Below are 23,382 nucleotides of genomic sequence, written 5' to 3' on the forward strand. Positions count from 1 at the left end.
TGCTACTACTACTTCTACTATACTGCTACTCCTACTACTACTACTACTACTACTACTACTACTACTCCTACTCCTACTACTACTCCTACTACTACTACTAAAACTACTACTACTACTACTCTTACTGCTACTACTACTTCTACTACTGCTACTCCTACTACTACTACTATTTCGTACTGATTATGACTATAATAATATGAGTACATGGCTTCATTACCCTCGTAACATTTTGTATTAAAGTTTTAAAAAGATTATAATAAATATTTAAAAAATTATTTATAGCGATTCTTTCTTTATTTTCCGCCTTTCATTTCTTCCCTTTTCCTTTGCTTAAACCTACAGGCGTTAGATTATACTAGGGGAGAATTAGGGATACACAAAAAAAACACAAAAAAACACACAAAAAAACGGCACTATGTACAGCCCAAGTTGCCCAACTCCCACCATAACCAAGAGTCCAAAACCAACAAACAAGAAGAACAAAATGATAGCCTTTTAGGGCCCCATGGGAGACCAACTTTATGTTGAATGAGCACCCTGGTAAAATATTTAAATAAATAAACAAATAAATAAATACGTGTATCAACAAAGGGATCAACAACAACATTTCTCATAAAAATGAGATCAGCGCCCTAGTTCTAATTCCTCGCTCTTCAACCTCTATCCTTCTGCGATTTATGTTTGCCGCCCTTTGGGTGTTTTTTTTTGTGTATCCCTAATTCTCCCCTAGTATAATCTAACGCCTGTAGGTTTAAGCAATGGAAAAGGAAAAGGGAAGAAATGAAAGGCGGAAAATAAAGAAAGAATCGCTATAAATAATTTTTTAAATATTTATTATAATCTTTTTAAAACTTTAATACAAAATGCTACGAGGGTAATGAAGCCATGTACTCATATTATTATAGTCATAATCAGTACGAAATAGTAGTAGTAGTAGGAGTAGCAGTAGCAGAAGCAGTAAGAGTAGTTTTAGTAGTAGTAGTATTAGTAGTAGTAGTAGGAGTAGTAGTAGGAGTAGTAGTAGTAGTAGGAGTAGCAGTATAGTAGAAGTAGTAGTAGTAGTTTTAGTAGTAGTAGTAGTAGCAGTAAGAGTAGTAGTAGTAGTAGTAGCAGTAAGAGTAGTAGTAGTTTTAGTAGTAGTAGTAGTAGGAGTAGTAGTAGTAGAGTAGGAGTAGCAGTAGTAGAAGTATAGTAGTAGCAGTAAGAGTAGTAGTAGTAGTAGTAGTAGTAGGAGTAGTAGTAGGAGTAGTAGTAGTAGTAGTAGTAGTAGTAGGAGTAGCAGTAGTAGAAGTAGTAGTAGCAGTAAGAATAGTAGCAGTAAGAGTAGTAGTACTAGTAGTAGTTTTAGTAGTAGTAGTAGGAGTAGTAGTAGTAGTAGTAGTATAGGAGTAGTAGTAGTGGTAGTAGTAGTAGTAATAGTAGCTTATTTTCAAAAATTTTCAAACTTTAATACTAAATGTTACCAGGGGAGTGAAACCACTCATCCAAGGTCCTTCGTTTCAAAAATACTTTTTTTCTACAAGCTTAGGCGGCGATTTGCGGTTTAGGTGCAATTTGCGGTTTAGGGCCTTAACAAACGCAGCTTCTCAAATTGGAAAGTGTTGATCGGGAATGTCGAAACAGTAGACAAACAACCTCCACTCAACTGTTATTATACCGGTAAAATTCACATTCCAAAGAATATGAGTGTTTTAGAAAGTCCCTATTTTCTGAAAAGTGGTGAAATCTGGTCAATGAATTACTTTAAAAAGATAAAATATCAGTCCATTCTTGGTCCAGAAAGATCGATGCTACGTGACATAAAACATATTTCCAACACGAAAATGAGTACATGGGACTGTACACTGTATTTTAGTGTTGTGAAATCACCCGGCGTTGATCGTCAGAACTAAGACGGAACTGATAATTTATCATTTCATTTTCAGTAACTGACCAGATTAAACCACTTTTAAGAAAATATTGACAATGGAAAAACGTTTCAAGTTCGGAATACGAATTTTACCTGTATAATAGCAACCGAGAGCAGGTTGTTTGGACTTCCTGTTTCAACTTTCCTTACCAACCATTTCCGGATCATCGATCACGGAACATGCGTTGATTTGGTTTGAATTTTTATATTTTCTGTTTTTTCACCCTCATTCCTTCATCTCTTATTTATTTATCTTTTATATTAATATGGAAATTTCAGAAGGTGGAATATATATACTTTACCATTACTTTGTCAGTCACAAGGAATTAATTTGTCTTGTCTTTTTCTTTTTTTTACATACAAAACAAATGTACGTCCGATTACAGCAATACGTAATTCTTAAGTTGATAACAGTTCAATCAAAGACGTGATGGGAGCTATCATAGTGGATTTAAAAAATATATTGAGTGGAATTCTCTTTGTGCACAATCACTAACCAATATTTTTTTGTTTAATTTTATAGTTAAATCTATGTAGTCATCGCACTTACGCATATTAACATTTTTTTTTTTTTTACTGAACTTCTGAACCAGCCCTTGGGCTGGCGTTCGGTTCGGTCCGGTTCGGAAGTGCCAAGTTCGGCGAACTTCCGTTCGGTTCGGCTGCAGCACTAGTTCTAAGAGTGATTAATTATCATTTTTGCAAACACCTCTTTTTGTTACTGGCAAATGTAAAGGTTCCCGAGTCAATCCTGAAAACCATCCTGTAGGGTTGGAATCTCTGTATTGGAGTAGTATCATGCAGTCTACTCTGATGCGTTGCAATTTGCATTTATTTCAAATTGTGTGTTTCACTTTTGGTAAACATAAAATGTTTTCTGATTCAACAGAGGAATGGATGTGCACAGAGATTAGCACAAAGGAAGATGATCACAAAACTTCTGCTGCACCAAGATGGCATATTACATCAAGCCACCGGATGGATTTGGAACCCTTGAGAAGTTGAGGGTCTATGCCCTGAGGCGGATGAACTTTCTGGTTGAAGTCGTGAATTGTGCCGAAGCAACAGATTTCCAGCAGCTCTTGGAGAAGGGCGCGACTGCTGTGGACTCTGATTGCCTCATAGAGGGTTCTAAGAAAGACAGGATTTCACACTTTTTATTACGGTTAGTGAAAATTTGCAGAGGACTCTGGACCCATAACACAAAGCTTAGAAAAGAGCGTAGAACATTTTTCTACGATTAATTGAATAGACTACAATGTGCAATCAATTGTGAAAATCAAGCACACGATCAATCGCTAACCTTTGTGCTACTAGACCGAGGAGGTGTTTCACAAAGATTTTGAATGACTTAGAATCATGTTTAAATGTCAATGCGCGTGCAGTATCTAATACATTATCTTATTAATGATTGCCTTTGTGTGTTACGAGACCCAGGAGGTGTTTCACAAAGACTTTGATTGGACTTGGAATCATGTTTAAATGTCAATGTGCATGCAGTATCTAACACATAATCTTAGTGATTGCGTAAAAGTGTGCATCTTCAAATCATGGTGGGTTATATGCCGCATGCATCGGGAAATAAAATCCAATTTCTGAAACCTTTTAGAAATACCACTTTGTCCGAAATTAATGATATTATTTAGTGTTAGTAGGATTGGTTGGTAAATTAATGGATGAAGAGAAGGTAGGAGTAGAGTAGGAGGTTTGGGTCTGATATGAAGGATGCGCTGAATTGGGAAAGAGAAATAGAGAGGAAAGGGAAATTGTGTGAGGCAAATGTTGCCGCCAGCCCTGCTTACTGGATCAAGACTAGATTATTGAAACCCTTTGATTTACTTCTATTACTTTTCAATTTGAAAAAAAGGCAAATATAATCCCTCTCATATATACTTTGGTAGCACTAGCGTACCTAAGGGGGGCAGACTACCCGCCCCCCTGATGAGTCACAACTCATGCAGGGGACGCATCCCTGCCTCCCCTGATGAGTCACAACTGATTTAGGGGACTTCCCCCCCTTTTAATAATTTGTAATGTAAAAATGCAATGAAGACAGACTTGTTCCCCTCTTTTGAACCTGAAGACTTTTTAAATTAAAATTTTTTTTTTACATTTTCTTTTTGGCTTTTCAATTTTTTTCGCGAACAAAATATCCTACAAAAAATTTGCCTCCCTCCTTTAAAAACTCTTAGGTATGCCAGTGTTTGGTAGTGATGATAATAAGACATTGATTTAGTGACAGTTCTCTGGAAATATTCTCTGCACTGGTATTGAAATTATTATCCTGCTCTTAACCACTGCTTCTGGGTAACTAGGCACCTCTAGCATAATGGACACTGAACAAATTTCATTCTGAAGAAAAGTAACAGTACAGTATATGTCTTTTGCTCCTACCAGACTCATATGCAGTCCTGATGCAGAGCTGTCCACTTTCTTGTTGAAAGCTGAGACAGAACTCTTCTGCCACAGGTTCTCTTGTATGATCTCAGACGAACTTGTGAAATTCTTGAAAGCCACCTATCGCTTCCTCTGCAGGCTTCAAAGACATCATGAACTAAGCTCTGCCAAACCCGCCCAATCAGCTTTCCCACAACAGACCCTTTCATCTATATCAAGATCCCATGAGGCGTTCTCAATCGCTGTCGGTAATCTCCTGCATGTCTTGGACGCAGTTCTTGAGGCTGCCGGATCCTGGAAACAGGCGGTGAAACTTTACATGGACTATTCATCCAGTGTATTCGCTGTTCCTTTTCAACATGCCCTGTGTTTGGTGGCCTCTCGTCAGGTGATCCTGCACAGGGGTGCTGCCTTTGTGCCATTCTGGAGTCTCCATGTTGTGCTGGCAGCCATGTTTGAGGATATTCTGCGTGAGGGAATCAGGGTCGCACGTCATGTTCCCAGTCGTTTCCTGGATGATTACAGGATGAGGAAGATATCAACAGAGGTCCATGCATCTTATCTTAAATCTCAATCAGGACTCAGAAGCTATAACATCTCTGCTCCAGGTAATCCATTTTTGTTTCTCAGCCACACAGACAAAAGCAATAACCCATACTCTTCTTTTTGTGACTTCTTAACCCTGGAATATTAAACCAGACACTCTTTTTCCCCATACCATAATGTTTCTTATTTTTCTTCATTATCATCATCATCTTCTTCTTCTCAGTTTTTTAAGAACAACTTTTGTTAACAACATCGTACTATCCCTAACCCCACACTAAAATCATTTGCCTCCTTCTTTTCCTCCTCCCATTTTCCTCCTCCTTTTCCTTCTTCTTTTTCCTTCTTATTCTACTTCTCCTCTTTCTTCTTATTCTTCTACTTCTGTACATGTAAGTTTGTTTTTGCACTTTGATAGGTGATTTTCATTTTAATTTGCAGGAGATAGCAACATTATCCATGAGTGTGATATAGACCATCTTCATCAACTTTTCCCTCCGTGTATGAGCCATCTTCATCGGACGCTGAGGAAGAAGCACCGTCTACGCCATTTTTCAAGAGTAAGCTTGCATTTGTAATCTTTATTTGTGATCAACAAACGAGAGTTTAATTGATGGTTTGCACATGTTCTATGATGATACTGTTTTAACCCAAATAAATTTGCTCATTGCAGAGCCATCTCATTTATATTTCTCATCATCTCATCCCGACTGTACTGAACTCCAATGTTTTGTCATTGAAGGAAATGATGCTGCATGGTTATGGTAATTCTTTTTTTTAAGTCCCTCTAAATATCCATTATTATTATTATTATCAGTATGGTTTGAGACATATGGCATGCTTCAATTTTTCAGAAACGAAAACATTTTAGATTGGACTAATTGCTATTGGGCTTAAAATTCATATTAACAAACAATTATAATTTTTTTTTGATATGTTGATTAATATACAACATGGGCTTCACTGTTCTTTCTTAAAATTGAATCCATAGTTATGATTAATAAGCTTGTCACCTTTTTATGCTTAATATATTATTCAGATCCAATATACACTCTTCTTAAAGAGCATTGGTCTCCCTGTTGATGATGCCATCCACTTCTGGAAGAGGGAATACTGTAAGCCAGCGTCTTGCCACGAGAACCAAGGGGGAGGATGCCAGCACTCGTGGGTCAAGGATGAAAGACGATACACCTATGGCATCAGACATCTGTATGGGTTGGAAGGCTCAAAGACTAATTACAGAGCTCACAGCTGCAAGGCAATTCAGGTAATCAATACAAGTAAACTTGCATTTATATGCCAGCCTCTCATTATACAAATAGTGAATAGGCATGAGTCCGATTTTGGATGGTACGTCATGTGTGCAACGGTATGAATGTTTGACATTCAGTCTCCCACTGGCTCGTGTACAAAAACCTAAGTAGGCGTTGTAACTTAATAGGCAAGCTAATTGTTAAAACAATGGTGATAATAGTAATAAGCTCATATGACACTCAGTGGTCAATCCAGCCTTGGTCATGAAATGTGTTGGAATGGAGAAAAATAAGTAAAACAGAATGGTGAAATTTTGATAGAAATCATACAAGCAGAAAAAAAGCTATGGCTGTTTAAAATTAAGATCCCTAAGACTGTGTAGATTTCAAATTAGCAACTGGGTTAGTAACTTTTGACAAGGGGCAAGGACAACTTTCCCATAGGCCATGTACTTAATTATCACAGATTTGTGGTTTTCTCCTAAATACCCATTTTCCTGGGGCAGTAATCTGATATTTTATGTCTTCATGAAAGAAAAATATAATTTTTAGTAAAATTTGTGAAAAATTGCCATTTTCTGCATTGGAGTCCTTGCCGTACATCATTTTGACATCACATACGCGGCTAATTTGAAATCTCCACGGATGTAGTGATTACTAATAATTACAACTTTGAAAAATTCATAACTTATGTATTGTTTGTCTGATAATGTTCAAACTTTCACCTATCAACTTGTCTTATTTTTCTTTTTCTCTAGCAACAAGTTTTTATTTGGGTTAGATTCCCCTTTGATACAATGTTTCTAACCATTGCATTATCTTGGATTTACCATAGCTAAGTTTCCAAGCACTTACAGAATTCTTTCCTCACGGTTACCCATTTACTAGACCTGGGTGAAGAGTGGCAAATATGGATGATCACGCTGTTAGTGAGTGCAGGTGCTGTGTTGGGATTGGAACCCTGAACCCTTTGGTTCATAGTCTGGACACTTGTCCACTGAGGCAAAACACCTCTCCAATATTATGATAAAATTGAAATATTGAAACCTCATTGAATTGAAACTCAAATTTAAATTAAAATGATGCATTACAATACGTCTAAAAACTATTGTTTAAAAGAAATATGGGCTTTTCAGCTGTGGATCCAAGATTTTTTTTTTAAAAAGAGGATGCGTTTTGGCCCCAAAATTGAAACAAGCAAAAAAAGGTAATCACTCCCTAATGAGGGCATTTTCGACTATTCTTTTGGGTGCCCTTTGTATGGGGTGCGACCCCCCCCCCCCCCCCCCGGTCCGCACTTGCTTTATACAGTTACCTTCAACACTATGTGAGATTTGCCCAAATAAGTACACCTGTATATCAGTTCACCTTTTCTGTTTTTTGGGTTATTCTTACATTCACTGATTAATTGTGCATTTTAAAACACAATCCCTTTGTACTATAAATAGATGTTGACAGTTTCTCATTTCTTTGCCCTTTAGATGATGCAGCTTGGGTATGGTGAGGAAGGGGGATGCCCTTTCAAACACTTTGATGATCCGAGTCTCCAGGGACTGATGGACATTGAGGAGATAGTAGGACCACGGAGAGGAGACATCGCCTTGGAGAGACAGAAGGAGAGATACAACACAGCTTGTGGGAAGTGGCTGCTTGCCAAGCAGTCATTGATCAGGGAGCGATGTGACAGGAAGTCATCTCATCAATCAGAAAGGGTCTCAAGCTCTCATCCAAGGGATTGTGGGATACAAAGTACGGAGGCCAAACTAGCAAGAGGCATCTCCAGAGATGAACTAGTCAAGCACAGAAGGCCGGGCTTTGTGAGTTCAAAGCGGGTGTTCTTTAAAAAGACTCCAGCAATGTCGATTCAGTCAGATGATGCTTTGGTAAAGGAGAGTGATCAAGGCAGTGCCGAGATGATGGCTTTTGATGAACAACTCATGCAACGTGGAAGTCATTGCACGAAAGAGTCGTCTCTTGATTTATATAGCCACCGGACATCTTTGAATACGGACCCTACATCACCTTGCAATAGCCCAAATAATGCTTGCCAAATGATGAATGAAGATGTAGCTATGAAAGAAAATGAGATGCACATTCCTTGTGAGGACAACTCTGAAGCAACTACTCCATTGCAGTGCAAATCATCAACTGTCAAAGGCAGAGCATCGAATTGTAGTTGTCCTGAATCATTTTCAAAGTGTCATCCTTGTACATCAAACTGTCAGATAAAGGATAATGCTTTGAAACCGGGAAGTGAAGTGACACCTGAATATCCCCTCAAATCACCCCAAATGACATCGACTGTGAGTGTGACAGAAACTAATGTGACCATGGACAGAACTTGCACCACCGATCAAGTTGATAGGAAAAGGAAACATGAATGCTTGCATGAAGCTGATTCAGTTCCATCTCCCTCGTTTGATAGAAATGTTTTAGATAGTCATTTGAATGTCCAATCAAGAGAAGAGAAAGTCTTGCCAAGTAAGGTTAATCTCGAAAACGATTTGAATAATTTTGACGTAAAATTGGAAGAAATCAAAATTCACAGACCTTCTGATTTTTACTATGGTATGGGAAGAATGGTTGGTCATTTTAACCAGACAAGCTAGTTGAGTAGATGGCTAAATATATCTATAAGTCTGCAAATTTGATCATGGGAATTTACCACTGATTTTACTTAAGTGAATGCTTTCTTACAATATCACTACATAAAATTACATAGAATATCATATATACAAATTAATATATGGTACCAGTGCTCCCAGTGTATCATTTGGTGGCCAGGAAAGAGGATAGCAAACTTGATCACTGTGATGTATTGGTTCCTCCGCCCAACCAACTGATGCATTTGGTAGAAATATAGCGTGAAGATGAATAAAATGGCAGTAATAAATCGGAATAATGATAAAGATAATGGAAACAATAACAAATGCCTTAAAAGAGATGTTACCAAAAGTTTCAATCAATAAAATAAATCAAGCATATCTGTATATTTTACACCCCCTGGCCTTGTCGGCTTCTCCTGCCCTCATCTGAGTACCTACCCTAAGGCTGAGGATAAGGTGGAGGCTGTAACGATTTTCTTTAGGCTGGCTTTCTCGCTAAGGCAAGCCTCATGGAGTAAAATTACTCATTTTGAAAAAAAAACTTTATCATTGTTTGTATGACAGGTTATGACCTTGTTCTCATATACCTGTTTGGACCGGTTTCCCTTAAACCAGGTAGGAAACTAGTTTAGAAGATCTCTTTGCTTTCATTCTCATCACCGTCTCCTGAACTGGTTTCCAGAATCACTTTATGTACAGTAATCCTGTTGCTATGGGAACACTCTCAATGGGGCCACATGTTTCGGTTAAAACTTGAAATTGCTTTGTAAGCTCAATCATTGGTATTCTTCACACTGTATACTGAGTAGCGCACCCAAAGACTGGTTGTGTGTGTCCTCAACTCCTCATCTAAACTTAAACCAGTTTGAAGACTTTTTCAGATTGCTTCCAAGACCACTTCAAGCATCACAATTACATGTTGGACTGGCTTCCATTAAACTGGTTTCCATTAAGCTGGTTTAAGAAAGTAGATGAGAATGGAGTTTTAGTTAGATACATGTAAGTTTATATGACACGTCTCGAGATAGATCCTTGTGATTTGATTGGTTGTTTGATATCGTTCTTTCAGCCCATTTTGCAATGACGTCATCAACCGTGCAATTTTGTATCCATTCATGGTGCAATTTTGGATCCATAGGATTTTGTCCATTGCACGTGCGCACCGAGACAGCTCATGGACAAATAAATATGCATGTTGTAATGACGTAACAATCAACAGACTGAACTCGCACTGGATGAGCATGTTTTGCATCTAAATTCATAAATTTCTCATTAAAAAAAAATCAATTTTTATGTGTCATATAAACCAAATAATGATTTTTTTTCGTTCGTGCAATGGACAGAATACTTCATTCGGTGAAAGATGAAAAAATGATCCATTCAACTCGGCTGCGCCTCGTTGAATGGATCATTTCATCTTTCACCTCATGAAGTATTCTGTCCATTGCACTCATAAACATTCATTATTTGTATAATATTTTATATTGAGTGCACAGTTAGTACACTTATGAAAGCCTTTAGTATTCAAAATGATATTTGATAGAGTGCAATTTGATTCTGCCATAAAGATTAACTTTATTTTAGATCATTACTATTACCATTATTTTCTTACTCCAGTGACATTGGCCACATCTATGAGCATAATGTGAGATATATATAAAGATGTTCATTGTCTTTTACTACTCCTTTTATTAGTGTTTTTTGCATGATGATTCAGATAAATTATACCATTCTACCTCAAGCTGTCTCTAACTTTCTTTATTTCCAATTTCAGTTGTCAATCATACACTTTGAATTTCGTGAAAGTAAAATAAAATCTAAACTTTAGTGACTGGCTGCTGTCAGTCTGCAAGCCCTCAAAAAGTAGCTTCTTTTATCCAAGTGAAATTCATGACTAGAGGGTTTTTGCATCGTTAATGAGCTAATGCGGACAAAATATTGACCAAATTTTATGTTTTTGGTATCTTTATAAAGAAGAAAAATCATTCTTTCAGGTCATTTGTCTTGATTTTTAAAAAGATTTTGTAATATATGTGAAACTTTTGATCTAAAACATGAAACAAAATAATTATTTTCATGCAACAGAAGTTGTTTTTACACTTAATTTCTGGTTGGGCCAAAATAATTTTTAGATTATGATAAAACTGAAGATCTAAGCTTTAATATTATACATGTATAAGTTTTATAAGAAGATGTACGGGTTAACAGCCAGCTTTTCATAGACCAAGTACATTTAGCAGTTTTAAAACAAGAATACTGCACTCTGATTGGTCATAGAGACCACACACCAACTCAAATTTCAATGTTCCCCACACTGGGCCTCTGCAAGGTCACACTCACCATGTGGTAATCTCTTCAAATTACCCGCGCCTGTTGTTGTGAAAACACTGTTCAACCAATCAGAACTCTGGATTTTATGCTTCTCAAAATTTCAGAAATCTCGTCTTGCACTTTGGTGGAAAAAGCTGGCTGCTGACCCATCTAAAAGGTGCCACATATCAAGAGTGACATTGTAAGAAAGTATAGAGTTTGAGCTTTCTGATGATATAAATAGTATTTGTGCCCAAAACACAAAATTTTGCACAATTTGCAAGAGAAAACAGAGGAAGAAAATTTCATTTGAGGCATCTTTTCATGACTGAAATTCACTTATTTATCAAACTATTTTATTCAAAAGAAATGATCAGTATAAAAGAGTAACGTTTGCTCTTTCATATGGTACAAAAATAATCAATTTTACTCTGGACAAACGACATAGGCCTATTTCCAATTTTTCGTCAGCTCCGAAACCTAGGAGCTAATCCTGCTAATCCAATCCGGTTAATCAGTTTTTGACAAAGACCTCCCAGCCACGGTTAATTGTCATTTGACGGCCATTTTCAATACATTTACTGTGTCCTTGAATTCGTTCTATGTCCCGGTTCAAAAACTCGCTATTATGCAAGACAGTATGCCGAAAGTTTCCAGGGAGAGCATGGGCGGAAATCCCAGGGGGGGGAACAATATCAAATGTCCCCCTACTATTTTTGGTCTTTTATGATGGAAAGAAATACATCATTCAAAATCGAAATAAAACAAGTATTTTGGACGAGATGGCTCTACTTTTTTGGTGACATTTGGGGTGATAACCTTTTTTTTTTTGCTTGTCAATTTTTTGGTTGTCGAAATTACCTTACTTTGGGGTGATAACTTTTTTGCTCGTCAAATTTTCCAGCCCTTGGTCCCCCTACCTTTGGGGAGGGATTTCCGCCCTTGGGGGAGAGCAATAGTCTGTAAAACATTTAACCCTTTTTTACAACGTTATACCGAAGAAAAGGGTGAAGGTTTCATATGACCTTTTCAAATTCTCACAAAGGAATGTTGACCTAAGCTCGTCGAGCTTGTTGAGTTACGATATTTCCCCCTTTATCTTCAATGAATTAATTGTTTAAACTGAATAAACAGTTGAAAGAGCATATCGACGAAAGTAATCCATTAACAAAAAAAAACGCCGAATGTCTGTCCATCAATAATAGATCCATGGTAGTGCACTGGGGCGAATAAACGAGCGCACAATGGCGGGAAAATTTGAATTTGAATAGCTGATCAGGGCAGGCGATAGTGAATGTACAGGTTTATAAAGGAATGCACGCCGTAAATACGAGGTACACCACGGCATCACCAACACCAACAGCGTTGAGTAAAAGCTGCAACGATTGCTGAATTTAAACTGCTGGAAGGTTTTTCCCCACAAGATATCCAGAGATTTTCTCTACTTATTTTACAGCGTTTGAGAGGAAAGAAGGGAAAAATGCAGGAAGTGATTTCAGACGTTATACTGTCTGGCGATAACCAGGTAAGTAGGATCATTATCTAAATACTTTTTAATGTAAAACGATTACAGATGATTTTGAAAATTAAAGTAAGATGTCATCTAAGTTCAAAATATGTTACCAAAACTAAGAATACAAAAGAAAAGCAGTAAGAGTTCGTTTGGTGATTGCTTACAGCTGTGTACGTGCAAGTGATTTATGTATTGTACCATAAATTTGTTATTATTTATGGAACACCCTATCAGCAAATGCTGTTTTCGTAGGGGTCCACGCACAAAATAAAAAGTACAATATACAATCAAATATGGTAATGACAAAAGCAGAAAATCATATGACATAAATCATAAAAACATACAATATTAGTGAAAGAAACAAATACAATATGATAATAAAGGCAAAATATGATTAAAAGCAGTAGGGGACTGAAAAAAATATAAACAAGAAAACTAACAATAAGAAAAATAACTTAAAGATAGTGGCAAGGGGATTGATATAATCCCTCCTGGAGATGTTTGTAGACCAAATCTATCTTTAGAACTTCAATTACATTGAAAGAAATGTCGATTTATTCAAAATCACTTGATAAACATGATTTTGTCCGAAAGAGTATTTTCTCCCAAATAAATTTAGGAGAAATTTAATTTTTCTGACTCGCTGGTTTAGTCCTAGCTCTGAAATAAATAAATAAATGCATAGGCGGGGAGGGGGCAGGGGGACACGCCCACTAAAATTTAGGAAGAGGGGACGCCCCCCCAAAAAAACTCGCTCCCAATTCAATTTTGTTCAGAAAAACTTCACAACCAACAAAAAAGTTTTTTCGCACCACGAAGAAGGAAATATGTAAAAATATGAATAAATAAATAAAGGGGAAAAAGAGCAAGATAAGAAAAGGAAATGTGAATAAAATAAGGGGAGGGGATAATTGGAAAATAAAAAATATCTGGTCACTACATAAACAAGAAAATTTCGCTCACACTTCGCGCTTGCATCTGCTCATTAGGATAGCATGGAGCTTAGGATAGGCCTATCCAATTTTAAAGTCCCTATGCACAAATTATTTTGCTTGCTTTGCTTGCTATTCGACTTGCCACTGCATTCTGTTCATGCTTACAAAAAGTACTGAACATCAGAAAAAAAAATCAGCTAGCGCTACGCGCTACATCTTCAATGTCTTTTCATTATCATGATTATGTTGGTATCACATGAATTATGTTACATTCTTTAATATATTTTCCCTTTTATCCCATAACAGAGTAGTCCGGTCCCCATAGTCTGTCACTGAATACTACATCTGAAACTAAAATGGATCAGTAATTTAGAACTATATCATGAATTGTGAGTTCACCCAAATATCATTGTTATGATAGATTATATTCTTAATATTTCTTATATTTTATAGGGTGTATTCAGAAAAGGTAACATAACTTGAATGGTTGTGAGAAATTTATCTAATTAATAATAGTAAAAAAAAACCGTGAACCTGGTAAAGGTATAACCGATTAACATTCAAATGACATGACGATTAGGTGTATAATCATGACAATGTTTAATCAATATGTTCGAATAAGAAAAATGTTCTTACATACAAACAAAAACAGACATAAATGATTGGTAAGATTTCCATTGTGTCCTTATGCATTGTCTTTACTGTGTTGAGCATAAAAGTGAATCAAATGCACTTTCACTCCAAAAAAAAGTAAAAATTCGCTCTTAAAAGATTGAAAATTCATTCCATCAGAACTAGTCTCTCATCTCACTCTGAGAGGAGAGTGATTAGGGACCAGGGTCCCGTAACACAAAGGCTAGCGATTGATCGTACGCTTGATTTTCACCACTGATTTCACATTGTAGTCAATGCAATCAATCGTAGAAAAATGTACTACGATCATTGCTAAGCTTTGTGTAACGGGCCCCAGATAAGCTCCTTGCCTCCTTTGCATTTAGAGATATCAGCATAAGATATGAACATGTTCATTTACCATTCACACAAATCCGTCCTTGAAGCATGTACTTCATCACTAGCGTACCTACGGGGGGGGGGGGGGTGGGCAGAGGGGGCAGTCTGCCCCCCCCGACGAGTCACAACCCATACAAAAAACATACCCCTGGCGAGCTAGAATACCCTTTTTGCCCCCCTGACGAGCTTGAAGACTTTTTTTGTGTTTTTTTTGCTTGTCAATTTTTTTTTCGGATATTGAGCAATTTTTTTTTGCTTGTCAAATTGTTCGATCGGTTTTGTCCCCCCCCTGGGGAAAATCCCAGGTACGCCACTGTACTTCATGTTAAGATTATACCAACAACCAGTGAAAGGAATCGTTTGAATATGTTTTGTCCGTTACAGGGTAGTTATGCATGGTGTGCCAGGAGACGTCTAATAATTATCATGGAAGCTAAATACACTGCAAAGTCCCCGGTGTTGATTTAACACCAACTCGGAATCTCTATATGTCCACACCAGATATTGAAACGTTTTCAGTTTGGAATCAAACCGATCCTGTTTTATTGGTGTTGTATAAACACCTATCTGGTGTTAGACCAAAACGAAACTGGTGTTTAACACTTCTCTGGTGTGGACATGTATGGATTCCGGATTGGTATTAAATCAACACCGGAGTTTTTTTCAGTGTAGCGCTTAGGACTAATACACATTCTAAGCATTGACTATAATGATTCCGTCTTTAGTAGGGGCCTACCACTACACTAGTACAGGGATATAAATTAAATCCAGATAAAATGTAATTACAGACCAATCGAGTTTTGAATTTAGTTTGAATTCTACAGATTCATTTTTAAATCTCAAATGATTTGAATTTAAATCCCTCGAGATTTAAAACTATTTTAAAGGATTAAAAGTAAGTCCACGGTGCGATTGGTCCCTAACTACATTCAATCTGGATTTATTTCAAATCTGTGCAATTATTGATGATTAAAGTTCAATTTTGTTTATATCAAGAACATTTAAAAACTGTTAAACATATATATTAAACCACTACTTTGAAGGTCATACAGTGTTGTATGGGGCCTAAACATATTTCTAAACAGCCCTTTTTTTTTTTTTTTTACTGAAGGTGATTGGCTGCTCCGACTGGTTGCCGTGACAGTTGCTATGATAAAATTGTTACCATACAGTCTGATACATGTAGTTGGAATTCCTTATGTGGTGGGTTGTAGCTCTCTGATGATGGCATGTCTGTAGAAGACCGTTCCACCCATTTATATTTTCTGTTTTTTCCAACGGCACAAGAATTAACCTTAATATGTCGACCAAGTCTTCCACCCCAGGTCAGGGCCCAGGTTACGATTGATTGTACCCACTGATCTCTATAAAAAGAGATCAGTGATTGTACTCCAATGCATGCTGAATCACAGTTGGAATTTGAATAGGGCTACGCTAGAGTATATACACACTGTAAAATGCGGTTTAAAATTCTAAGCACGTTGTTTAAGCCCGTCAGTCTAACAACTATTGTTTAAACATTTTAAACAACTGTGTAAACTTTTTAAACAACTGTAGACTTTTAGAGAAGTGTTTAAAAGTTTAAACAATTACAAAAAAAAAGTTTAAACAACTTGTTAGAGTTACGGGCTTAAACAACTTTTTTTTTACTATGTGCAGTGTATACATCGCCACCCATGTGGCCTGGTCAACACGGATTGGAACAGGTTTTCATCAGGAGGAGATGATGACGGGTCAGGTGGATATGAGAAATGTTGCTTGGAAGGCATCCTCTTGAGGTTATCCTAGGGTGAGATAGGTCTGACGTCCATCACGGTTCACTGGCCCATTCTGTTCCCAACTTGAGAGAGCCTGCAACGTGCAGGATCACCATAGGAAGATATAAGGTGTAGCAGTGTACTTCGGTCGACGATGCAGATACGATGGCCTTTATGTTTGGAAAGCTCACCCGATCCAGGTAAGGGATGATCAAGGATCTAGTTAGTGGTCAACTTGACCTGATGGGGTTATTCACAGAGATATTAAATACTATATAACGGGATTCAATGACAGAAAACTGGAAACCGTTTCATCAATAGTTTTTGTCCTTTGACTTTGATTGGCCAAGTGGGTATGGTAAATGTCTGAAAAAGTGGGACTTGTCGGATTAAACGTCTGACAGTCCTTTCATGAAAGACTCCCAAGTGCCACGTCTTGCAAAGAGTTACGATTGATCCGCCGATTAATTTCATGTATATGGAAAGCCATCAATGTCAAAATTTTTCTTCAGGAAATTTGCACACTATCCTTTGAAAACAAAAAGAAGCACGCCGAATTTTTAAGAAAACTGACAGTGTAGGACTGCACACCATTTCTAGAAAATTGAAGAAACGTGTATTTCAGATATTGGCGTTGCTGGCTTTCCATAGTTGGGGTTGACTGGATCTATCGTAACTCTTTGTAAGCCAAATTGGCTCAACCTTACTATTTTCTGTGATCTATTTTATGGCGTTATTCAGACATACTTCTGGATGTTTATTATTAATATTTATAGTATATGAGTATGAGATCGACCCACGTCCATATCTCGGCTGTCATTAAATATGGACAATTACTGCTTAAATTTGAGCACATCGTGTGTAGGGCCTAATCTATATCTTGTAAATCCACATTGTAGTGCCCGGGGCGAATGAAAAAAAAATGGCCATATTGCTCACAAAAGTTGTTTCTATTTTTCTTGATTTACTTGAAATTAACTATTGTGTAATTAATTTGGGTCATTGTAGCCAATTAGTGATTTTTCTCCTTTGAGTTTATGTACTTATTTATATATAGACGAACACACCCGTCAATTACAGCTGGGTGTTAGTTCAACACCTTTGATTGGTACTTTTACACCCTCTGGTGTTATTTTCAAGCTCTAGGGTGTATATTGTACACCCCAGGGCGTGGTCCTGCGGGGAGCCTATATCTGGTATTAGTTTCAACACTCCATTTTTACACCGAGTTTGACCAGTTGAATTTGTATGAATTCAAAAATGTACAATACTTATTTGGATATTTAACAATAGAAATAACAATATACAGGTATGAGTTAATTGTATACTTATATTCAGTACTGTGAATCAATCAATTTTAATTTGATTTTAGGCATTGCTAACGAGCTCCATCGGGGAAGGATTGTTTCGTTTTCTTGTTTGTCTCCCATTGAGGAACCAAAAATGTCACAAAATTGCTGCCTATGACTGACTTTGTCTCGTTTATTGATTTGAGATGCGCCAGATAAATTAAAAAAAAATCAAAGAATGTTATTTTTTAAATTATTACCATGGTAACCTTGATTGTAATTGGCTGCTGAGCGCTATTGGTAATCGCCAAAAAGAAAAGTTACTATTGCTAGGATAGTTGCAACTCTTTACGAATCGGGCTCTAGGTCCGTTAATTTGTTGGATGAACAGACGAGAAACGGAAGACTTGTTTATTTTTCTTTTCCCCCTTTTCTGTCGTTTTCCATTAGAGCAATAATTACCCTGACGTCGACCAAGACTTCAAGACTTTGCTGGTGGTCAACAATATGTGACCACCTCATGCATCACGGGCTTAAAACTTGAAGTGGAACAGCTAGGCTTACGTTCGAGTATGTCACCATCAATAATGACCTGGTCAGCGAGGTAAAGAATATGTTTTCACCAGGAGATGATGGCGGGTCAGGTGGATAGGAGAATGTTGCTTGAAAGGCATCCGCATGAGGTTATCTAAGGTCATCAACGACAAATTTAGGGGGGACCGTCCCCCCCCCTCCTCAAATTTAGGGGGGGACACGTCCCCCCGCTTCCGCCCCTATGGTCTGATGTCATTGCTGACCATCCAATTCGATTTGCCATTTGAATGCAAGGCCCCAGTTTTACTATGGTGAGAAGGATCGAGGAGGATGTGGATAATGGACTTCGGTCGACGGCCATGCCGATGATCCCCATGGTTGGAAGGTTCACCCGATGCAGTCTCATCATGGTGAGGGGTGATCAAAGATCCAGTTCGTCTTCTGTATGTCTTCCGCTGCATGGCCCGAGCCCAGGGACTTTACGTTATGACCATGGGCGGATCCAGGATTTTCCAAAAGGGGGGACAAATTCTTCGGAGGAAAATTTTGGCAAGCCCTCCCTCCCCCCCAAAAAAAGTTTTTCAACCACAAATTAAGGATATTTCGTACCCCCCAACAAAATTGACAAGCAAAAAGATTCAGACGAGGGGGCACACCTCTTTTTTAATGGCATGTTTACATTACAAATGTTAATTTTGCTTCTCAAAAGGGGGGCACGTGCCCCCTGTGCCCCCCCCCCTGGATCTGCGCCTGGTTATGACCATTATGACCAACATCATCTTGAACTAGGTCGACCAAGATCTACTCACCTTCCTCGCATACGGCAACGTTAATTACTCCTTCCCATGATCTGTTTTGGGTTTTCATGGCGTCATTCAGATAAAAATAACGTATATTGGGTCCTGTCTTACAAAGAATTACGATTGATCCAATCAATCGTAACTCTATGGAAATCCATCAGTGTCGTAATTTTTTTCTACAGGAAATTTGCCAAATGTCCTTTGTAAACAAAAGAAAACCCACCAGATTGTCAAGAAATCAATGAATTTATGGATATACATTCATATCTAGAATTTTTTTCAACAAACATGCATTTTATATGTTGACTTTGCTGGCTTACCATAGTTGAAATTGATCAGATCAATCGCAACTCTTTGTAAGACGGGTCCCTGGTGAAGAACTTTAGGTAACACAACCTTTGCCTACTACCTTGAGTAGGGAATGTTTGTATTTTACATTACTGTATGTGGAAACAGCATAGCCGGTAGAAGGGGGGGGGGGGCAGAATCATTTTAAAATATGTATAAAAAGTGTGGGGACAAACAGGCATATTAAATGGTCGTAGAACTCCGTTCCTCCAAAACATGAGAAAGCTTGCATTTTTTCGTTGAAAATCTATATCTAAATAAAAAATAAACGTTACGCGTCTTTCTATTTTATGTGTGGCCTTATAGCGGCCGCCAAAATCTTAATGCGTAGGAACAAGCCCCCGTTTGTTGTGTTAATAGTATATATAAATATTCGAAATGCAGAATATTGCATTCTAAAGTCTGCATGAAAGTGGCTCCAATACCCTAATAATGATGACATGTGTCTAATAAATTCATTGTCATTGCGCTTTATGCCCATTAAACTAACTAAACATACACTGAAATTGAATGGTAAAGATTATCAAAGTTAAATGTTTTTCGTGTTTTCATATTAAAAAAAATGAAAGTAGAATCATAAAAAATAGAAATATGTGCCTTCTTCTGTCGGCTATGCTGCGTATGGGTCGTTTTACAATCAGGGAATATCAATTAAAAGGCTTTCTGTGCGTCATAAAAATAAATTTTTATTATAATCTCAAATCTACGATGGCAAGCTATATGTCACTTTAGTAGCATACTACAAAGAAGAAAAATATCGAACTCCACATTCATTATTCAAAATTGACCATAAATGGCATTTTAGGGCAAATTTAGTGTCTTATTTTTTTTTCGAGCCCGCGCATGTCTATATGTAGTCATTGTGCATTGTTTCACCAATTAGAATTGGGTATTGAAATTGTTTAAATTTAACTAAACTGTTGAATGCTTCATGTGAAATGTCAAACGTCGTCTGTTGTTCAAATGATGGTTTATAAAATAGTGGTGTGGATCCTTGTGAAACATTGGCGGCGGAAGCCAAAAAAATTAGGTGGGTCCTTCTGAAATTTGGGATGGACACGGGTAAAAAATTGACAAGCAAAAAAAAAAGAAAAAAAGGGGGGGGGGGTCCGTCCCTCACCTCCAATTGAGGGGGGCAGGACCCCCGCCTATGTTGTTTATCGTCCTCATCTCAAAGCAATGACCTGTGTGTATAGAACTAGTCAGAAGAACGAGTCATCTGCAAAATTTCACGTTAGCTAAAATGAATGATTGGTCACATGATCGATTTCATCCAATCATTTGTTTGGGATCCATATCACCATTTTATAAACATTAGTAAATGATCGTGTTACACCCTCCTTCTGGCTACGTGTATTTATTTATTCTCGTACAGGTAACTCTCTCGCCCCCAGTCTTATTTCTTTTTCTTTTTTTTCAATTGCTCTCTGTAAGTCGCTCTCTCTCTCCCTTCATATTTTTTTAATTTCCATCACTTAACTTTATAATTTCTCATTATTGCTCAATGTTTCTTTTGAATCATATTCATATCCTTTATATCTCTTTTTACTCCATTCTCTCTCTCTATTAACATTTGCATTCATAAGTAATCTTCTCAATTTTTTTTCTCGACATACGTCTTTCCATCTCTTCTTAATTATAAGATCTTTCTCTCAACAGCTTTCTTAATAATTGAGCAGTTTTTCATTTTTTTCTATCTGACATGAAATTCAATCTCAAACTTTATCTCAACATGACAACCCTTTCCTCTTTCCCTCCCTTTCATTAATCTCCCTCCCACCTCTCACACACACACATACTTTATCACATCCAGTTTTACTAAGGTTCTTTCATCCTTGTCAAACGATCTCATCATTCCATCCACCTTCTCAACATGACAACCCCTTTCTCTTTCCAACCTCATTCTTTCTATCACCCTTTCTCTCTGTTCCACCTTTTCCCTTCTTTCCTTCTCTCTCCCGCCCCACCCTTTGATGTTGGGGGAAAAGAGAACTTCAGGAAATGCAAATGTGAATAAACCTATTCAAACAATTACTTCAGCAAAGGAAAATAACAACCTCCAATTATCTTCAGATCCAAAACTTCTTGTGACAGAAACACTCAAAAACGTTATCCAAACTAGATGTATATCCGTTTGCACTGCCAATTTAACGGTTAAAGTATAATAGGCCTATGTATTCTTGTTTTGCAAATTCTATGTTATCCATGTACTGCGTCTCTTTAAATAAATGCATTGATAATTATTCGAGAATACAAATTGAATGTGTGACAAAACTATACAGCACTTTGTCAGTAATCTCCAAATTAAAAAAAAAATCGAAATCATTTCCACAAAACTGCATTTTATGAAGTTCACTTTTTGAAAATGAAAAAATATCCCACCCTGGTTTCAACTGAAACTATACTCAGAATGTTGCAAACTGGGTCAATAACTGCTGTGCCTTTAATTCCTATTTTGGATCATGGAAACACTTTGAAACTACCAGTAAATGAAGTTCACTCATTTGGTGGATATTGAAATATTTCATCTTACAAACACAGCCAAGGAATAGTTGCCATGGTATCATAATTTTTTAAAAGGAAAAGTTTGGCCCTTAATATCAATCCATTTTGCAACATTTTATCCAGAGTCCTACATATGGGATGGGGGTTTGATGACTCATTGAGACTTGCACATCAAAGGAAAAATTTTCAGTGAAAAGGGTGGCAAACATAATACCACTGAAGAGGATAAATTTTCCAAACTTGTTGGCAAGAGGATTTTTTTTCGGGGGGGGGGGGGGGTCATCTATGTGCAAATCTCAATGGGGAGGGGACTATCCTGACCTGCTGCAAGCCAAAACATGACATAACCTTCAAAGAAGCATTTCAACAATTAAGTTGCAAATTTGCCGGCGCAAAAAAAGGTAAAATGTGAGGGCTGATGAAGAAAAAATTAGTGAAAAATACTTTAAAAATGATTAATTCTAGGCATTCTACTGACACTGCACATTTGTCACTGTATGAATTTATATCAAAGTGCCTCAACTTTATAAGGCGTATGTGAAAGTTTTATCTTGACCTTGTCAAAATTTGGAAATGATGGAAATTGTGCAGTGATTGACGTCTGCCCCACCATATTTGGATTACCTACTACACATTGTACAATGCCCATTAGAAACCTAAAAAGCTACAGATAAGATTACAGAAACATTGTCAGCTTTGGCTTGCAGAAGGGACGGGGACACTAGTGTAAATCCTTGCGTCGCACCTATTATTCCGGGGGGGGGGGTTGAATGGAACAATAGATCACCCCCTCCCCACCAATAGGTGCGACACAAGAATTTACGTTATTGGGTGGGGAGATCACAACACATCAAAAGGACAGTGGAGGTGACAGAAAATAAAAGGGTGTAGATATCGTATCAGATGATAAAAGGGGCGGGGAGATTGCAATAACTTGAGGGGTGGGGCAAGTCCTTTTCTTAGTGATACTCGATGTGCACAAATACAAATGGAAAGCAAGGATTGTTTTCATTTTCCAAGGGTTTTATTAAAAAAATAATTATTCAAAAAAATATTCAAAAAAAAAATGACCAGCAGCCAAGAAGATTCATCCAAGTTGGGGAGTTACCATAGCAACTGACCTTGATTTGAAGGAGCAAACCCTAACCCTCACAAAATGGCCGCCAGTCTGAGCTGGGGTCTCCTTGTCAAACACAATACACGACATCACTACCAGTCATCCTATTTTCAAGTGTGCAGGGGCGGGGCACTGGACACTGCCATGCATGACATACCACATCATAATGTAGGTGCTTTATTTACAACTTCAATGATACTTTGTGCAGCCAAATGTATGAGAGACAATGCATTGATTTTCCAACTACCCCCCTTCTCTTTCTTGCCATATGAATCAAATTGTTAATCTCATTTGTAGTCTTTTTATTCACCCTAAAACAAAACCACCTTACTTTCTTTAATCTGCCCCCCCCCTCCCCTCTTCTTTCTACAGGATTACCAGTTAATCCATTAATTGTGGTCTTGCTCCATACCTCCCTGTACTATCCATCTTCGGGGAGTGTTTCACAAAGATTTCTGTCAGTGATTTTCACCACCAGATGTTATAAGCTACTGAAAATTCTTGCATCTGATTGGCTGAGAGCCAATTAGTGAAAATCACTGACAAACCTCTCCA

General features: G+C 37.5%; 1 protein-coding gene across 1 annotated transcript; it reads left to right on the forward strand.

The window, feature by feature from the left end:
- The first annotated feature begins 2,769 nt into the window (after positions 1–2,769).
- On the forward strand, positions 2,770–9,227 carry LOC121417793 (probable DNA primase large subunit). Its single transcript, XM_041611532.1, has 5 exons — positions 2,770–3,074; positions 4,307–4,914; positions 5,291–5,409; positions 5,889–6,116; positions 7,584–9,227. The coding sequence occupies exons 1-5, from the start codon at positions 2,863–2,865 to the stop codon at positions 8,709–8,711; spliced, it is 2,295 nt and encodes a 764-aa protein (XP_041467466.1). The 5' UTR covers positions 2,770–2,862; the 3' UTR covers positions 8,712–9,227.
- The last annotated feature ends 14,155 nt before the right edge of the window (positions 9,228–23,382 follow it).

The sequence above is a fragment of the Lytechinus variegatus genome, chromosome 1 (assembly GCF_018143015.1).
Source record: "Lytechinus variegatus isolate NC3 chromosome 1, Lvar_3.0, whole genome shotgun sequence".
In the NCBI taxonomy this organism is placed as follows: domain Eukaryota; kingdom Metazoa; phylum Echinodermata; class Echinoidea; order Temnopleuroida; family Toxopneustidae; genus Lytechinus; species Lytechinus variegatus.

Coding starts and splice junctions, on each gene's coding strand:
- LOC121417793 (XM_041611532.1), top strand. CDS start 2,863: ATGGCATATTACATCAAGCCACCGGATGGATTTGGAACCCTTGAGAAG. Junction 3,075..4,306: donor ATTTCACACTTTTTATTACG/GTTAGTGAAAAT, acceptor TGCTCCTACCAG/ACTCATATGCAGTCCTGATG. Junction 4,915..5,290: donor CTATAACATCTCTGCTCCAG/GTAATCCATTTT, acceptor TTTAATTTGCAG/GAGATAGCAACATTATCCAT.